Source organism: Enhydra lutris, unplaced genomic scaffold (genome assembly GCF_002288905.1).
Source record: "Enhydra lutris kenyoni isolate GAN:26980312 unplaced genomic scaffold, ASM228890v2 scaffoldscaffold59, whole genome shotgun sequence".
NCBI lineage: Eukaryota > Metazoa > Chordata > Mammalia > Carnivora > Mustelidae > Enhydra > Enhydra lutris.
The window spans coordinates 9,966,460-9,985,242 of record NW_019154143.1 but is presented as its reverse complement, the minus strand read 5'-3'; the positions used below and the strand labels follow the sequence as shown (position 1 = coordinate 9,985,242).

The 18,783-nt window shown below is 57.9% G+C and overlaps 1 protein-coding gene across 1 annotated transcript; it reads left to right on the top strand.

Annotated features, from left to right (window-relative positions):
• The first annotated feature begins 1,942 nt into the window (after positions 1 to 1,942).
• LOC111158462 (prominin 2) lies at positions 1,943 to 14,948 on the top strand. The gene is made up of 24 exons (XM_022520488.1): positions 1,943 to 2,186; positions 2,830 to 2,879; positions 3,267 to 3,463; positions 3,559 to 3,679; positions 3,974 to 4,037; positions 4,324 to 4,413; positions 4,693 to 4,892; positions 5,240 to 5,314; positions 6,076 to 6,139; positions 6,365 to 6,524; positions 6,816 to 6,968; positions 7,922 to 8,045; positions 8,167 to 8,258; positions 8,374 to 8,458; positions 9,237 to 9,383; positions 9,919 to 9,990; positions 10,796 to 10,888; positions 11,024 to 11,077; positions 11,374 to 11,454; positions 11,680 to 11,748; positions 12,480 to 12,569; positions 12,796 to 12,902; positions 13,258 to 13,332; positions 13,538 to 14,948. The coding sequence occupies exons 1-23, from the start codon at positions 1,943 to 1,945 to the stop codon at positions 13,319 to 13,321; spliced, it is 2,496 nt and encodes an 831-aa protein (XP_022376196.1). The 3' UTR covers positions 13,322 to 13,332; positions 13,538 to 14,948.
• Positions 14,949 to 18,783: the final 3,835 nt, after the last annotated feature.

Here is an 18,783-nt window from a genome sequence, read left to right as displayed (position 1 = left end):
AGAGACAAAGAGTGGGAGGCTGCACAGGGTGGGGGCAGAGCTGGACATTTCCCACAGACCTAAGCACTTCCCATCTCCTGGGAAACTGAGGCCTTCGCTCCCCCACCACTTCTCTGAGTCAGGGAATACCAAAAAACCCCTAAACGGACTTCACTGCCCCACAGGGATTATAGCCAGCTAGGAAAGGCCGATTTCTGGGGGCAGTGCTCACGTTGTGGGGAGGAGGAGAGGAGAGAGCAGACCAGCCCTTCCCCTTGGCAGGCTCCAGGGGCCCATGGTGCCCCAGCGCAGGTGCTGGGCTCAGGTGAACAGGATGGGGGTGGGGGGGGACACAGCCTGCCTTTAGCTGTCCCGCACAGTCTCAGGGCAGAGTGGTCAGGAGCCCCCCTCCACTGGCTGGAGTTGGGCCTCCCAGGGCAGTGCTGGTCCTGGACCCTCCCTGGACCCCAGGAGCCAGCACCCCCGGCCCCTTCCCAATTGCAGCCCCGATCCTCATCTCTGAGTCACCCTTTGATGAGGTTCTGTTTCCTGTCTGCACCCCGTTATTAACTGGACTATTCCTTCTCTGACTGTACTCCTGTCCCGGCTCAGAGGATACAGTGGGGGCAGCCATAGGAGGGATCCGGCTGCAGGCTCAGCCCTGACTCAAATTTAAGTTACTTCTTTAGGGCTCACCTCACCCCCCAGGAGCAGCTGGGAATCTCCGTGCCCCTCCCCCACCCCTGCCAAGCGGGCAGAGCCTAAGCGTCACAGACCTAGGGGTCACTCCCTCCAGGGATCCCAGTGGAAAATGTGGCTGCTGTGGAAACTGACAAACTTCTGATCCTTCTGTGAACACAAGTAACACATTTTATTGCACAGAGATTAGCAAGTAGAGAGGAGCAGGTTAGAATATAAAAAGGCCATGATTCTACCCGGAGACGGTCAGTATTTTATACCTCCAGTCCACGGGCTGTGCCATAAACAGCTGTTTGCCCTTAAAGCATTGAGTATCCTTCAAGTCAAGAGAGCAATTGCCACATCATTTTCTCTACAGACTGCCCTGGGTATCTGGCGGGATGCTCATTTCACCATTTCCTTAGTGGTGGTGGCAGCCATCGGGATAGTTTCCGGATCATGAATAATGCTGCCAGAAACATCCCCCAACCATTTAGCAATACTTCCTCACAACCCGCTCAGCCCGGGGCACCCTCTGGGTGTCGGGCAAACAGCCACTGACAAAGCAGAGACCTGTGGAGACAGATCTCCCGCCCTATCCTTGATGAGTTCCTTCAGTTGATGACGGGATGGGGCACTGCTGGGCCAGAACGCACACCTTTGCCAGGATTCACCCTCCAGAGGGTTGTACCTGTCCCAGTGGCTCCTCTGAGAGCCCCCTTGGGTGAAGCCTGGTGGCCTCTCTGCTCCAGATTGGATCCCGACAGGTGCAGGCATGACCCGAGGGACAGAGCCGGCCCCAGAGGAAGCTGGGGGAGGAGCCCGGTTCCTGGGTCTGGGCTGCCTGCCACCCCTTGGGCCAGGGCTGCACTGGGTGGCTGTTTTCCCAGCCCCAGATTGGGCTGTTGGGTCTGGGTATGGAATATAATATTTGCAGCTGGGCCACTCTAAGCAATCCAGAGCTACTGAGGTGTCTTCCCTACCCAGCTCGGAGGCGCCCCTGCCAGGAGGATCTGCGGAGGAGAGAGGGAGCCCGGGCTCCCACCCCAGGCCGCGGAAGGCGGGTCCAGGCCAGGCCCTGCCCCCCTACCCCAGGCCTCCGCCCCTGCCCTTCCAGCGAAGCGGGCTGCCGCCCAGGTAGCTCAGGAGCCCAAACCTGTCGGGCCGGTTTTGAGAGCCGCGGGACGCAGGCTGGTGAAGGATGCACGGCCTGCCCCGCGCTCTGTCCGCACGCCCGGCCGCCTGAGCCCTGTCCTGCCTGCCCCGCAGCCCCCCGGACGACCCCATGACGCGCGCGCCCGGCCTCCTGGCGACCCTGCTGGGGCTGGGGCTGGGGTTGGGGCTGAGCCCGCCGGGGGCGGGGGCCGCGGACTGCGGGTCCTTCAGCAGCGCACAGCGCCTGGCGTTCGCCCCGGCGGCCAGGGTCCACTGGCTGGCCCCTCGCGTCCGCCCGCCGGGGGCCCTGAACCCCCTGTACCGCACGGTGCGCCGCTTCCTGTCCGTGGTGCAGCTCAACCCTTTCCCCGCCGGTGAGTGCGCCCCTCCCTCGGGTGGGCCTCCCAGCTAGTGGGTCCCCACTCCACGGCGGGGCTGCCTGCCCTGTCAGCAGGCACCCGGAGCGCAGGGTCCCTGGCCTTCCCCAACCCCCGGCGTCCTTCCCAGAAGACCCCGGGGCCCAGGGGCATCCTGGGACCTTCCTGCGTGACCTTGGGCAAGCCCTTTTCCCTCTCTGAGCCTCAATTTGTCTGCCCTCAAGTGGAAAAACTTGCATTAGAAGTTCTCACAGACCTGGCTGAGATTTTCCCTGGGTCTGGTGGTGCTGAGGGGTGGGAGGGCCAGGAGGGGTTACAGCCCTGTCCCTCCCAGCCTGTCCCCTGCCTCTTGAGGGAAAGGACCACTAGGCCCTCTGCTTTTCACCAGGCTGGCAGCTTCTCCACTGCAGGGCTTAGCTGTGGGGTCCTGGAGGAGGGGTCCACCGTGCCTCCCCTCAGCCACTCCCTCCCCTGGCAGCACTGAGGCCTGGGCGGAATGGCCCAGGGCTTCTCCTAGAGTGTCATGGTGGTGGGAGGAGCCCTTCCAGAGACCCCACCTCTCCCTGGCAGTGGACGTGGGCACAGGGGTGGGCAGGGGCTGTCCTCAAAAACCCCCTCCCCAGCTTGACTCTTTCCTTAGAGTTGGTAAAGACCTTGCTGAATGAGCCAGCCTCCGTGAAGGTGGATGAGGTGAGCCCTGGGGGCGGGGCCGGGGGGGGGGGGAGTTCAGGGGTGAGCATGAGGGGTTTCCTCAGCTCAGCCCGTATTGCTGGGTGTCCCCCAGGGTGGGATCCCAGGCATCTCTTCCCCCTTCCTTTAGCACTGCACTTGGCAGACCTACTTTCAAACCACAGCTCTCTGCAATTAACAGGCCCTGGGTTTTTCAGGGAACAAACACGGATTTTGGTTTCCTGGTTTAGAGCTGGTAAATCACAAGGACACCATGCACCTTGCATGGGTTCTAGGAGATGTGTGCAAAGTGCCCACTGTGTGTTCATCCCCTCCCCTTCTGGGGATGTTCTGTGGCATCGGGCAAGAGGGGTCAGGACAGCCCCTCATGCCTGCCGCCTGGCCCAGGTGGTGCGGTATGAGGCGGGCTATGTGGTGTGTGCGGTGATCGCCGGCCTCTACCTGCTGGCGGTGCCCATTGCTGGCCTGTGTTTCTGCTGCTGCCGCCGGCGCTGTGGGGGCCGAGTGAAGACGGAGAACAAGGCCACAGCCTGCGAGCGAGGCACCCTCATGGCCTTTCTGCTGCTGACCACCCTCGTGCTACTGTGAGGGGCGCTCGGGCCAGGTGGGAGGTGTGGGCTGAGGCCCAGGGTGCCTGCGGGCATCCAGCAAGCCCCTGTGTCCTCCCCCATCCCTGCAGGACTGGTGTGGTCTGTGCCTTTGTCACCAACCAGCACATGCATGAGCAGATGGGCCCGAGTGTGGAGGCTGTGCCTGAGATTCTGCTCAGCCTCCGGGGCCTGGTCTCCGATGTCCCTCGGGTAAGTACTGAGTGACCCCTCGCCCCAGCAAGCCTGCATGAGCACCAGCCCCAGGCAAGACTGAATAGAGTGGGGACCTGCGGATTAGAAAGGGCTCCCCATTCAATGAGCCCCCTGACTGCCCCCTGCTGGAGAGTGGCTGTAATACATGAATGCACCCTGGGCATCTTCAGGATGACCACACTGCTGTGTGGTGCATCCCTGGAGAGAGAGAGCTGGGGAAGGGATGAGAGTGGGGGGGGGGGATGTCAGGTGACAAGGGGAGAGTGGTCTCATGACCCTGTGTTTGCCTAGGAGCTGCAGGCCGTGGCACAGCAGTTCTCCCTTCCCCAGAAGCAAGTCTTGGAGGAACTGGATGGTGAGGGATACAGCCGGCTGACAGATGGGCCAGCCCGTGGATCCCCCTGCTGTGGCCTGTCTTGGGGGGGCCCTCTCATCCCCTCATCCTGGGCTCCACCTGGCCACACCCTCGAAGAGGCAGGGATGGGGCCCAGTTAGGGAGCACAGTCATCGCTGTGCTGCCGGACCGAGAACCCAGTGACTCTGCAGAGCCCAGTGTGGGGCCTGGGGAGGCTGGACTGATGGGTGAAGAGGGTTTCTAGGCTCCTGGGGGCCAGCCCTGCAGACCATGCTGTGCTCTCCAGGGGTCGGCAGGAACATTGGGAGCACTATCCACACCCAGCTCAAGAGCACTGTGTATGAAATGCTGGCCTCAGTGAGCAGCCTGGGCCAGGGTGAGTGGGACCAGAGGCGGGGGTGGGGGTGGCATCGCTTGAGGGCAGGCCCCACCTTCACCCAGGCCAGGATCCCATTTGCCTCCGCAGCAGGCCCCTCCCGTGACTTCCTCATGGCTTTATCTAGGATCCTTAGCCTGGCTTCCCGTGCCCTTAGGGCCGTCTCCCTTCTAACCACAGAGGTTCCTGACCCGCTTCCTTGGGGATGGGGAAAGGGGAAGGGGTTCTATCTCCCACAAGGCCTTCTGAGGTGGTGGGGTCCAGAAGGGGGTCCCTCAGCCCTGCAGGTCTCTGTGGATCACCTCCAAGCCCTGAACAGCATGTTGGTGGAGCTGCGGAAGGGACAGCAGGGCCTGGAGCCCTCCGTCCAGGAATGCCGCAAGCGCCTCCTCGCCCTGCTGGAGGGGCCCAGCTGCCAGGGCTGCACTGAGGCCCAGAACCGAGCCCGTGCCCTGGAGCTGGGAGCTGACTTCCACCAGGTGAGGGCCTCCTGAACGGAAGGGAGCCGCTCTGTCTGCTACCCTGGGAATCCCTGGGTGTTTCCTGAGGCAGACTCTGGATCCCCTTCCTCGGGCAGCTCCTCCCCTCTCCACACAGCAAGGGTTCATGATTTGGTCATCCCGGCAGTGGGGCGAGAGAGTTTTCCTGGGCCATGTGCTATGCTGCAGGCTTCCTGTATTTTAGCTCCCTGAGTTCTCCTTGCCCCCTAGTGAGATGGTCCCCGTTTTGCATGTGAGGACATTGAGGGTTCCTTTCATCCTCCCTCTGGGTTCCCCCTTAGGCCTCTCCATGGACTTTGTCATACCACCCCCTCTCCCCATTTCAGGTGTCCCCCGTGGACGATGTCCTGCATCGGCTGAAGGGCGTCCCAGAGGCCAACTTCTCCAGCATGGTCCAGGAGGTGAGTGCCTGTCCATTCTACCCGACTTCCCCATCACCTAGTAGCTCACAATTGAGGGGGCCTCATTTTCCCCCTTTGGGGGTGGGAACTCAGTTGAACCTAAGACTTGGGTCAAACCAGGGCCTTCCCTACCACAGGGCTCCCTGGGCTAGGGGCTCATGATGAGGGTTCTTGAGTTTGTGCAGTCTGGTGGGGGAGGCAGCCCCAGAAGCCAGAAGGAAGAGCTGGGCTCCTCGAGATGGTGGGGACTGGGGTGGCCAGGGAGCAAGGATGCGAGCAGAGCCCTGGAGGTGCAGCCTCGGTGCAGATGGGCTGTGGAGGAGGGTGCGGCATTAGTCAGCACCTGTGACCCGGGGCCTGGAAAATGCCAGAGTTGAGGAAATGGTGAGTCACCTGTGCTGGGTGGCTGCAGCTAAAGGTCCGGGAGGAAGGGATTAGGGGAGCTGAGGAGGGAGGGGTAGGTTGGAGCCGGACTTCAGGGAGCGAGGCCTGGCATCATGTGCAGGATGGGTGAAGGAGAAGACAATAGCGGGGAGAGACAGGAGGGGTCCCCCAGGAGCAGTGTTTTGGGGAGCTGAGTCAGGCAGGGCTGAGGAAGCAGAGAAGAAGCCATCTACCAAGAGAACAAAGGGCCTGTTTTCTGATTTCCTGAGCTGAGTGCTGAAAGGGGTCCCCTCTCCCGGGCCTGGTGCTGTCAGGGGTCCCTCAAGCTGGGACTGTGGGTGGACAGCAGGAGGCACAGCCACCTTTTGTCCCGGCAGGAGAACAGCACATTCAATGCCCTCCCGCTCCTGGCGGCCTTGCAGATGGCCGATGTGGTCAAAGGTGAGGACCTGTCCGGGGCTTGCTGCTCCCACCAGAGGGGCCTGTGGAGAGGAGGTGGGGCGGGGTGAGGGGGGCAGGGGTGGAGGGATAAGGCTGTCTTCTATCTGGGCCTGGGCAGAGAGTGGGCCCTCTCTGGGGGTCTCAGATGTTCTTCCGGCCCATCCGTCTCCTCCCTGGGCTCCTGGGTGCCTTCCCCCTCCCATAAGTCTCTGCTGCTTGGGGCAGAGCTGAAGAAGGTGGTGGCCCAGAAGCCTGAAGGGCTGAAGACACTGGCCGAAGAGTTCCCAGGGTGGGAGGCAGCCGCTCACTGGAGCCAGGCATTGGAGGAGGTGGAACAGAGAAGCCGCCCCTACCTGCAGGAAGTGCAGAGATACGAGAAACACAGGTGCCCAGGAGCCCAGGGGCTTCGGGGTGGGACAGGCAGCCCAGCCTCTCAGCCACACTGGGCCCGATTCCCAGCCCTCATCAACCAACCCCAGGCTATACTGAGCATCTGCCCCCATTTCAGCCAAGACCCCTTACTCCTTGGGCTTCTGTCTCCACCTTGGCTATGGGCCCTTGGGACGTGAGCCTGGGGACCCCACAGGGGCCGTGGGCACCCCCCCAGCCACTAGATCCTATGTCACCCCATCCTGGTGCCTCCCTTCTCAGTGACACCCCATCCTCTCTGTGGCAGGTGGATTTGGGGCTATGTGTTGTGCTCCGGAGTCCTGTTTGTGGTGGTCTGTAACCTGTTGGGCCTCAACCTGGGCATCTGGGGGCTGTCTGCCAGGGAGAACCCCAGCCACTCGGAAGCCAAGGGCGAGGCTGGAGCCCGCCTCCTCCTGATGTAAGATGGGCTGGGGGCAGGGTAAGAGTCTCTTCCACTGGGCCAGCCGGACTCCTCTCATGCCCATGGACAGCTTCTAGTGTGACTACAGGAGAACGTCCTGGGAGTCGAGATGCTGAGCTCTACTTCCGGCTCTGGCACCAACTCACTGGGTGACTCTGGGCCAATTACTAACCCGTCTGGGCCCCCATGTCCTCATCTGTGTGAAAGGGTTAGACTAGAGCAGGAGTGGCAGATAAGAAGCACCTCCCCCTTCCATGCCATTGACAATTATCGTAATCAGTGGGCACTCTTTCCCACTGAGCCAGACGTGGCCTCAGAATCCTTCTTAACCCAGCATCTAGATAGCACTTCCAGTAGGAGGCAGCAGCAGAGCTAGACTCTGTTTGCCCTCTCTGCACTAGATGGTGAAGTCTGGGGCTGCCTCATTCAGTTGTGCAGGCTGGCCACTGCATCATGGTGCCTGACCCAAGGGGTGAGTGGAGGCTGAAATCTAGCCCTTGTTCTATTATCTGAGCCTCAGATCCTGGCTTGGGGCTGTACCTGTCCCACAGAGAAGCCCTACAGATCAGCTGCACTGGTCCCATTCAGCCCCCCTAAGTTGTGGCCCCTACTGTGCCAGGTGACTCTGTTGAGGGCTGAGCTCTGGAGCCGGTCACCTGCATGTGCCCGAGGTTCAGAGGCCGGCCATCCTTTCTCGTCAAGCAAAGTAGCTAGGCTTCCAGGGCCAGCCAGGGTGTCAGTGAGAGGTGGGAGTGGGGGGCAGGGGAGGGGGACAACCAGCAGTTCTGACTTCTCCCCTCTGGCCCTTGGAAGCGGAGTCCTCAAAGGGCTCTGTCCTGGGGCCAGCAGACCCCAGGCCACCCCTGCCATGTGGTGGGACAGAGGGTGTGTGGTCGAGGGTAGCCGGCCTCCTCTTTCCCACCTCAGCCCCATCCCTCTGCCTTCCCCAGAGGTGTGGGTTTCAGCTTCCTCATCGCTGCTCCCCTCATCCTCCTTGTCTTTGCCACCTTCCTGTTGGGTGGCAACGTGCAGACGCTGGTGTGTCAGAGCTGGGAGAGCAAGGAGCTCTACAAGGTGACCCTGCCTGTCCTGTTCTGGGGCCCTGAGGGAGGTGGAGGGGACTGGGCTCTAGGGAAGCTGGGGTGGCCTTGCCCTCTGCCTGCTCAGGGCCCTTTTCTCTTTGCCTCGTTTCCAGTTTGCAGACACCCCGGGGAACTTGCCCCCGTCCATGAACTTGTCTCAGCTTCTTGGCCTGAAGAAGAACATCAGTATCTTCCTGGCCTATCAGTGAGTGGGAAGCCTTGGCTGGGGACAGGGTGTGGGAAGGAGCTGAGGTAGGGGATGTCGGTCCCCTCCCTGCTGTCCTTTTATCCCATCTTCGGTGTCCGTTATTTCTCCCCAGTCAGTGCAAGGAAGGGGCCGCGCTCTGGAGCGTCCTGCAGCTCAATGACTCCTATGACCTGGAGAAACACCTGAATATCAGCCAGGTGAGGGAACCTTCTAGAAGGCTGTGGGGATCCCTCCTGCAGAATCCTCCCTCCTCTGGCCTTGCCTCCTTGGTGGGACAATCTTACTGAACCTGAGAAGTCTGCAAGTCTACAAGACTGTTGGAGACACCTTGGGGCAGAGGCCCCAGGGCCGAGCTCAGGGCCTGGCCCAGGGCGAGAGTCCAGGATGGTTTCTAGGGTGTGTGGGAAGGTGGGTGAGTGCCTGGAGGCACAGCTCCAAGCGCTGCTCCAGAAAGAACTGAACACACCTGAGGTTGTAGCAGGAAGGGCTGGTGACAGTGAGTGACGGGGCTGAGGTGTGCGTGTCCTGACTGAGGACAGGCATTGGTTAGGATGCTGCTGTGGTAGTAGGGTAGTTGGGGCTGGGGGGGTGACAGTGAAAACGATGGTGATCGAGTTATGAGTCCCTAGGGGAGGTCTCACCAGAGGCCCTCCGCTGAGCTCCCACAGCCATAAACGTGGGCCAGGGAAAGCTATTTTATAGTGGTGGCCTGGGAAAGTCTGCATGCTGTCCGCTAGCCAGATATGTGCGGGCAGAGAGCTAGGTCTTGGTGGGGGTGGGTTGGAGTGGAAGCAGGTGAGAAGCAGAGGCCTCCTGGGAAACTGTCTAGGGCTGGAAATATCCAAGATGGGGGCCCTGGATAACCAGGGGGAGAGCCCTGAGGGCCTGGTGACTCCGACCCCCGGGAGAGCAGCTCTGGGGTCCTGGCTCCACAACTGGCCATGCCCTCACGCTGTCCTCCCCCACCCCCCTCAGTACACTGCCAAGCTGCAGCAGGAGTTGCAGAACCTCAAAGTAGACATGAAGAATCTGGACCTGCTGAGCCCAGCTGCCCACCGGGACCTGGAAGCCCTGCAGAGCAGTGGGCTCGAGAAAATCCACTATTCCAGCTTCCTTGTTCAGGTCAGCAGGGAGCCCCTCAGGCCAGACCCTGGCAGACAGAGGGTCTCACTGAGGAGCTGGGCTGACAGGTGGTGTCTTGTGTCATCACAGCCCTCTACATTCCCTCCACTTTTCTACATGTCCCTAGGGGTTGGAGGGTCTCTTCCTGTGGGGGATTATCTGCACACCGTGTGCCTCCAGCCGGTCCGGGTGCCCTGGTCTGGGCTGGGCAGGAATGAACTAGCTCCCACCCAACAGCACGTGTCGCTGTTCCTGGTCCTGAACCCACTGCTATGGTGAATGCTGCTGGGAAGTGGCCTCTTTATTGGGTTATACCAGAGGGCGCCTCATTGGTTTGTTTTGTTTTGTTTTGTTTTGTTTTGTTTCTATCCTAACAGAAAATTCCTGATATATTTCACAGTTTCAGGTCAAACCCACGGTGACCCCTGTGTCACAATAGACTTAGCTGGTGAGGGGTACTTCTGAATAGACTGGGAATTTGAGGGCTGGGGGAGCCACAGTGCATTCCCTCTTGGCCTCTCCTGTCTGTCTCCAGATCCAGAAGCCCGTGGTGAACACCAACATGGAGATGCTGGCCCAGGAGCTGGAGGAACTGGCCCGGACCCAAGTGAGAAGGGACCAAGGGCCCCACTGGGCAGGCAGGGGTCAGAGAGAAGCCTGGGAGGTGGGAGAGGTTGGGTGGCTTGGACTGGGGAGGGGCATGAAGGCAAAGGCAGGGGATGGGGGGTGTTCCCACCAGGGAGCGCTGAGGCCCTGGGTCCCCTGGATGGGCTTAAGAGTTTTGCAGTATCAGTTCTGACTCAAGCTCTACCTCCAGTGGACTGTGTGGCCAAGGGTCATTCAGCGTCTTCAGGCCTCAGTTTCTTCATCTGTAAAGTGGACATTCCTCTACCTCAGACCAGATGAAGTAACTGTCTAATGTCACAAAGTGGAGCAGGAGTTTCTAAGTGCACACTGCTTAGGAAGCCTGCTGGGACAAGCATGAGGACAGTGCTATGGACTAGGTGTCATGATAGTTATCCTGGAGAAGCTTAAACTTCACTAGAAAAAAATATAACATTTTGCATTTATAAATATTTAGAGCTTAAAATGACTCCACACCAAACACACATGATGGGTAGGGTGAGGAGTATTTCCTGTTTTAGGAAATGCCACCGCTGTGTGTGTGTGGCCACCTCCGTGTGGTGGGTTTAGAGGCACCTAGTAAGCTAGCAGTGGACCTAGAACTCAGGCTTAGTGCCTCCAAACCTGGATTGGGGCCAGGAGCTTAAAGAGACCTCAGTTTTCTGCCCCGAGCCCAGCACCTTCCACATCTTCTCAGTATGTCTGACTGAACAGCTGAGTAAAGAATATGTTGGCAGAAGTTGGCGTGTCCCTGGCAGAGTGCCATTCTCATCTCTGTCTCCCCTCAGGACAGTTCCGTGCTGGGACAGCAGCTGCAGCAGGAGGCCCAAGAGCTCAAAGACCTCTATCGGGAGAAGGTCCTCCCCCAGGAGAGCCTCGTGGTAAGTTTGGAGGCGCAGGGAGCCTGGAACCTGGGGAAGAGGAGAGGCGGGGAGGGGTAAAAGAGGAGGGAGGGGCAGGAAGCTTTCTTCTCTATGCATCCCTTCCCTTAACCAGCCCTGCCCTCTCCCCCATAGGCCAAGCTCAACCTCACGGTCAGGGCCCTGGCATCCGAAGCCCCGAATCTCCAGGTGGCTGTTGGGGGATGGGAAGGGTGGGGTGGAGCAGGTGGGCTGCAGAGGGGCCCTGCTGGTTTGGGATCTCATCTACTCCGCCGAGTCCCCATGGAGGTTGATGATAGGGAGTGGGAAGAAATGGGGGGGGGGATGGATAGATCCTTAAAGACCACCATCTTTGGCCTCTGTGTCTAAGGCCCATCCCAAGGTGAGTATGTGTGTGTGAGACGTTGAATTAATGAATGGGTGAATGAATGCTTGGCTGCTCCCTGACTGAGCAGGCACTGAGTCAAGCCCTCTCCTTCCCCCAGATGGAGACCTCTGGGGTCTTGGACAAGGTCACTTACCTAAAAGGAGAGCTGCCTACCTGGGCCACCAGTATCTTGAGGAATGTGAGTGGGACATGGCACAGGGGCCGGGGGCGGCTGCATAGTCAGAGATGGACCGAGCTGCTAATGCACATGGAGCTTCTGCCCAGGCTTCTTCTCTCCCCTGTCCCCTCAACCATGGCTCCCAGGAAAGCCAGCTCAGCCTGTCCTGCTGGTGCTGGGCATGGGTGGTGGTGGCGGCTGGCTCCTGGGACCCCTCCCAGCCATGGGCTCCTCTATCTCCTGCAGGAAAGTGAGTGTTTCCTGACCCGGGAAGTGGATTATTTCTCCCAGTACGTGGCCTGGGTAAGAGAGGAGGTGAGTCAGGGGCCAAGCCCTCCTTGCCTCAAGCAGGCTCCCGGTGCCACCAGCTCTTCACGCTGTTGCATCCTTCCTCTGTCCCCTAGAGCCCCTGGGGGTGCCCTAGGCCTTCAGCATTGAAACCAAACTCCGCATCAGTCTTCTGCACTCCTGCTTCCTGGCAGGGCTCTGCTTACTCAACCTCAGCCACAGCCCTTCTCTGGGGCCTGTGAGCTGGGCTGGCCGTGGCTCTCTAGAACCTTGCCCCCATGCCCTTCCTCACGTGGAGCCCTGGCCCAGCTCTCCAATCGGCCTGCCTCCTGCAGGCCTGTGCTGGCCATGGCCTCTGTAAGCCATCCAGGACCCACACGGGGCGGGTGCGGTCGTGCTGAGCCCCGAGTGTGCGTGTGTATGGGCACATGTGGGTGGTGCGTGGGTGTGGGCATGCACATCACAAGCGGGGCCTCTCCAGTGAGGGTGTGAACCTAAAGAAAAGTCCTGGGCACACAGTAGGGGCTTAATACAGGCTGGTGAATGGGATGGAAAAAGCAGGTGCAGAGCGATGACCCTGGGTCAGCGTGTCCTCCTCTCTGTGTCCCTGCATCCGTGTGTCTGTGCACAGCTGTGAGCAGGCTTCCTGCTGGTTCCCTGGACTTATCTCTGTCCGGTCACCCTCTTCTCTGACTGTGGGGTGTATGCCCGGGCGTCTGAGTGTCTCTCCATGTGCCTGCTTCCTGTTGACACCACAGGTGACTCAGCGCATTGCCACATGCCAGCCTCTCTCTGGAGCCCTGGACAATAGCCGTGTGATCCTGTGTGACATGATGGCCGACCCCTGGGTGAGCGCCTTCAGCTCCTCAGGTCTAATGGATGTGGAGACCCCCAAGATGGCATGAGCAGGGCCTGAGGGGAAGCAGGAGCCCTGCCTCCAGGCCTGCCCACCGGACCTTCTGCTCAGCTCTGAGAACGCGTCCCTGTGCCGCTCACTGAGTCAGCAGGAGGCTTCGGGGTGGGAAGAAGTCACTGCCTTGCCACAGTGAGCTGACCACACATCCTCTGTTCTAGAATGCCTTCTGGTTCTGCCTGGCATGGTGCACCTTCTTCCTGATCCCCAGCATCATCTTTGCTGTCAAGACCTCCAAACACTTCCATCCCATTTGGAAACGCCTCAGGTGAGGAGGTGGCCAGGACTGAGGGGGACAGCAGGGGTCCGGGAAGGAATCCTTCTAGTCGCTGGGTACTGACCCCCTCCGACACCCCCTCCTGAGACTTTCCTTATAGAGGAGGCCCAGGCCTAGCTCGGAGGAGTCACACACTCTGAGCAACTCTGGGGCTGGAAAGTTCTTTTGTATGTCTGTCCCATAGCCTTCTTGTTGCAACACATCCTGATATGCACAGCTCTTTGGAACTCTTCGTACCCCTGGAGAGTTTCCGCACTGGGAAGATCAGGGCTCTGGGCTTGTCCCTGTATCGGGGCCGAGGGTCCAGGCCTGGGAGGTCACTGGCCTTCTTTTTGCAACGTTCCAGCTCCACCGGCTCGGAGGAGACTCAGCTCTTCCACATTCCCCGGGTCACCTCCCTGAAGCTGTAGGACCCCAGTGGGTGAGTGTCCCCACCTGCTTCGTTCCTCGGCACCAGGAGTGGAGAGTGGGAAGGGAAGGAAGGGCTTGGGATCTGGGGTCTCTAGGGCCCAAGAGGGCAGGAGCGTTCTGGGACTTGGTGGGTCTGGCCCGATGGTGGATCTGGCTCACCCGGCCTGAGCCCTGCCTTCTGCGCCTTCCCCTCACCCGGCCCGTTCTTCCTCCAGCACAGGGGTATTTGCTTGCTGCTAGGTGATGCCTGGGGTTGCCTGCCTTCCTCCTCCTTTGACTTGCCCTGGACCCGAGGACTTCCGTTGCTCTTGCCTAGAGCCCAGACGGGCATCAGGCCTGGATTAGCCTTCAGCTCAAGTTCCCTGACCCCATGTTGTCTCTTTTCCACCCTCTTCTGCTTTTTTCATTCTCAAAAGCACGTTTGACTTTGGTTGAGCTACAAGGGCCGATGGGTTCTTGCAGGTATCGATCCCTTATCCTCCTTGCTGAAACTCAGCTCCAGGAGGAGCCTGTTTTCCACCTGTTGGAACCCCTTCCTCAGCCCCGTGGATGAGACAGAGGCCCTGCCCAACCCCATTCTGTCACTATCTGCCTATCACCCCCCACTCCTCCAGGCTCCTGTCCCGTTTCATCCTCTGACCTGCCCACCTGTCCTAGCTTCACTCAGCCCCAGCCCTTATGTCCTCCCCACAGGGAAACTATTTTCCCTGCTTTGACCCCTTTCTACCTTATCCGACTACCTTGCTGGTACCCAGGGACTTGTCCTGCCCAACTAAGCCAATCAGGTAAAACCACCAAGCAGGCCAGGGGCCACTAGGGCTCTGCTTCATGGCCCTCGAGCCCTCCACTGCCCAGGTACCTGGACCCTCCACAGGCCCTGGCCTGGATTTCTGGCCACCTTGTGGGGTGAGGGAGGCCTGTCTGAAGGCTGAGCCCCTTGCCCGCATCCTGGGTTGGAAATAGTGCTTTGTCCTACAGCTCTTCTCTGAGCACTGGCTCCCTAGGAAGGGACCTGGGACAAGGGCCAGAGTGGGGGTGGTCACCCCTGGTTCCTCGGAAGGTAGCCTCTTTGACAACCCCCACCCAGCTTTCCCAGGAGAGATCTGGTGGCCACAACTGGATTCTGTACGGTGCCCCTTCCTCCTTCTATCCTGCACATGAGGCCTAGTCCATCCTGTGCCCTCTCTGAATGCTGGATGCTGAGTTCCAGAAACAGGGAAAAGGAGGAGGAGAGAGAAGAGATGGACAAAACCTTAGATCCATTAAAGTGTTCTCACTTCCTAAGCCTCGGCCTTGGATCTCTGACATGAGCTCAGGCTAGGGCCCTATATGCAGTTGGTGTTTAATGAGTTTTTTTTGGTGAGGAGAATCCAAGGCTTCCTCTGGCCGTGGACATCCAGGATTAACCCAGCAATCAGCAGATGGGGAGTGGGACCCACTCTGAGAGCAGGCAGGCCTGGCTGCACATTCTGGCTTTAATGCTTGAAAGCTAGGACACCTTGGACATGTTCTGTGTGTTTCCTAGACCTTAGTCTCTCCATTGGAGAGAATAGTTATGGCTGCCTCCTAGGGCTATGAAAAATGTGACATTGCATGGAAAGCCCTTGGCAGGAGCCTGGCACAAAACAAATCCTCAGATGCTGCTATTTTTTTTTTTTATTTTTTTCCTGCCACAACTACTCTGGGCCACAGGCTGGGCTGGGTCTTGGCAGGTACAAGAGAGGAGGGAGATGGGTCCCTGTTCAAAGGTGTGAAGCCCTTTAAGATTAGAGTCTGCTGAGTTTCAGGGGGTGTCTATGTTGCATTGCATTTTACAAGCCAGCAACAGATTTGCTACTAGAAATTAGGATGGTGTGTACACAAGCTACTGTCACTGTTCCAAGCACGCTCCAACCAGGCATCCTTGAATGAAGCACAACTGTTTTTTGTTTTTTGTTTTTGCTTTTCCCAAAGCTTTTTTGGCTTGTTTCTCATCTGTTGCCCTATGCAGGGGAACTGTGGCGCCTGCATGTTAAGAATGAAATTGATGGGATAAAAGTTGAGAAAACAATTACGAAATAATTTCCAGTTCTTCACCTTATCCTTTCTCTATGTGAACATACCACACATGGTTACTTTAAAATTTAATGACCTCCTAATATGGAACCTCTTTGAGTCTATTTCTTGTGTCTGTTGTTTATCTTGATTTTTGTTGGTTTTGCCTTGTCTCCTCACGTACTTGGTGTGATTTTTGATTGAATGCCACATATTCCATCTGAAAACCTGTAGAAATAATCTGAGGCTTGGGATGAAGGTATCTACCATCTCGAGGGTTATGTTTACATCTGGTGGATGGCTTGGGATCCAGCAAACTGGTATTGTTTTTTTGTTTTGTTTTTTTTTTTGTTTGTTTGTTTTTAAAAGATTTTATTTATTTATTTGACAGACAGAGATCACAAGTAGGCAGAGAGGCAGGCAGAGGGAGAGAGGGAAGCAGGCTTCCTGCTGAGCAGAGAGCCTAATGCGGGGCTCGATCCCAGTACCCTGGGATCATGACCTGAGGTGAAGGCAGGGGCTTTAACCCACAGCCACCCAGGTGCCCCAAACTGGGATTGTTTTAATCTAGTTTCAGGACTGAGATGATCGGCAGTCCCTTGCAATGCTGGTCTGTTTCCAGTTCATTTGTATTCTGGGGGTGAATTCCTCTGCTGTCCTAACCCAAAGCATGAAAGATGCCCCTCCTCTTGGTGGCCCCCATTTTTACCTCTAACAGCTCTCTGCTCAGCACCTTTGTAATGTCTTCTGGCATCAGCGGACCTCCCAGGGAGAAAGTAGCCCCAAATATCACGCACATATCCCTGAGTTTCCTTCTTTTCCCAGATCTTGGCCCTTTGATTCCTTACTCCCTTGTTTACTCTCTGATACCTCCAATCAAACTTAAAAATATATATTTTGAGTAGCTTTTAAGTTGTCCTTAGTTGGGAATTTAGGTCAAATTACCTAGTTCACTGTGATCAGAAGTAGCTGTTCTGCAAAATTAACTGATTCCACCCCTCCACCCACCCATGACTTGGGTGGGAAAGGCTGTCATTGAATCTAAGATCCAAGACCTTCACCCAGCCAAAGGAACACTGACTGTTGAAAGGAGCTTGGTTTGGAGAGTATCACTGTAGGCCCTGGTATCTGGGAATGGGGGTGGCATTCCGCAGGTGGGAGAGAGAGAAAAATAGCCACAGAGAAAAATATATTACATATTTTCCCAGCTTTAAAATGCTGGAATCCTAAAATGCTCATCTTATTTAATGTGTGAAACAAAGTCCCTTTGTGGTCACATTCTCATCTGTTCTCATGACATTCCCTGAAGGTGGTGGGGCTTTTCATGCTTGTTTTACTCTTGAGCAAATGAAGCTTTTGGGGGTAGAGTCAAGGTCTCCCAAGCTGAAGCCCAGCCAGGCTTTGGATTCAGGTCCCCGGGTCCTAGTGACTCCGGAGGTTTCCTTCTGGGCACGCTGCCAGTTTCCATTCCCCAGGGCTGTGTGGGAGGGAGGCCCTGTCTCCAAGGAGATTTGATCCAAGTGTCCTTGTTGTCCCTGTGGCAGCAGGGATGACAGATTGAAGGCCCTGGGACATGCCAGATGCTCCAGCCTGGCCATCCCAAGCAAAGGCCCCGTGGGCCATGATTGCCAGATTCTGCCAAAGAAACGCCACATGGGCTGGGCTGTCTGAGGTCCCAGGTGGGTGGCCAGGGCAGTTCCAGTTGGCTTCAGTGTGCAGAGGAAGGGCTGCATGGGAAGGGGCCCACTCAGGCCACCCGAGGGGACAAAGACAGTTAACATTTGTTAGTTCTGGGAATGAACCAGGAAGTGTGCTAAGCACTTCCTGTGAATTGTCTCAGATGCAAGCACTGTTCCCCTATCTATAGTTGAGAAAACTAAGGCCCAGAGACCGGATACCAGCTGAGTAGAAGGGGAGCTGAATAGAAGGGGCACAGTGTACCCAGAACCATTAACCGATGATGGTTGCATTTCCGGTGGTATCTCTGGGGTCAGCCTGTGTTCCAGCTCTGGGTGTCATGGACAGTGTCCCTCTTTTCCAGCCCCCTAGAGTCAGGATCTCCACTTTGCTCTCCCAGTGCCCTATCTCCCCAGGCCTAAACCCCGGGGTTTGAACTGGGAGTTGTGGCCAGCCTGGTTCACATCCCCCCATGTCCTGTTGGATCGAAGCCTCTTCCCCAAGGGCCCCCAGTCCTTCCTTGCCCTTCCTGGATGGGCCAATCCTGGAACAGTGAGCACTCCCCCATCTTACAAATGCTGCCCAGATACTGCAGCACCCCGGGGAAGGAAGGGGGGCCGTGTGCTGAGAGCTGACCTCTGCCCACGAGTGATGCAGGATTTAGGTGGCTTGAACCCTTACCACACTGAGGATACCCTAGAGGCAGGTGTTGAAGTTAGAGGAGGGAGATTCTGAGGTGAGCAGAACCCAAGGGGAGAGCTGGGACGCCCATCCTTGCAGCCCTGAAGGAAAGAGGCTTCAGAGAGCTTCATGGTGTCCCTGCAGTTTGAGAAATGGGGTGGACTCATGTCTCACCTCTACCTGCACACTCGAGAGAGAGTGCACACTCGAGAGGTTGGCTGCTGTGTGGCAGAGCCAAGGAAGGGGCTGCTGGCCCACGCGAGGGAGCGTGTGAGGGGATCAGGTGGGCTCTCAGGCTGGGTCCCAGGAGGCTGCCTGAAGCATGAACAGACCCACAGTGACAGAGGCTGGAGCTGCCACAGGGAGTCCAGGCTCCTTGGTGCCCTGAGGCCCCTGTGAAACAGCCCAGTAAGAGGGGGTGGCCAGGCAGGCCCTGGAGACCCGTGGAGGGGCCTGTGGGAGCGAGAGGTATAGCTTGAAGCCTCCCACACCAGAGCGAAGGTGCAGGGCAGCTCCGGTCCAGGGGTCCTACAGGCTGTACCCCACCAGGCACTCTGTGTTCAAGGTGAAGGGATGGAGAACCGTCGTGTGCCCTCACCAAGCGCTCCCCAGGCCTGTCTGGTGTCTATCCCTCCACCTGAGGGCGGGCAGAAGAGATTTAAGCATCAGTAGGTGACACAAAATGATAGTGACTTTCCAATCCCATAGCTGTGCTGCCCCAGCACCATGGTGACATCCCCGAGGGCTGTGGCAAGCAGAGGAAGGCTGTTTGGGGCCCACAGTTTTCTTGAGCTCTTGTGAGAAGGGGACCCCACATGACCTCTCCACCCAGAGGGGACTCCCTCACAGGCAGAGGCTTTTGGGGCAAGGACCCAAACCCGGAAATCGTATTGAGGATCTCTCCCCCCCCCACCGCTCCCAGCCCTGCACCACTTGGACAGAGGCAAGCAGAGCTAGGGCCCCCCCAAAAAAGACCCAGGAAAAAGAGAGACTGGGGGCTCCATGGAGCCAGGTTTGGAGTACCTGAGGATGAGGAATTTGAACTTGGGCCTGGAGTGGAGAGGATAGT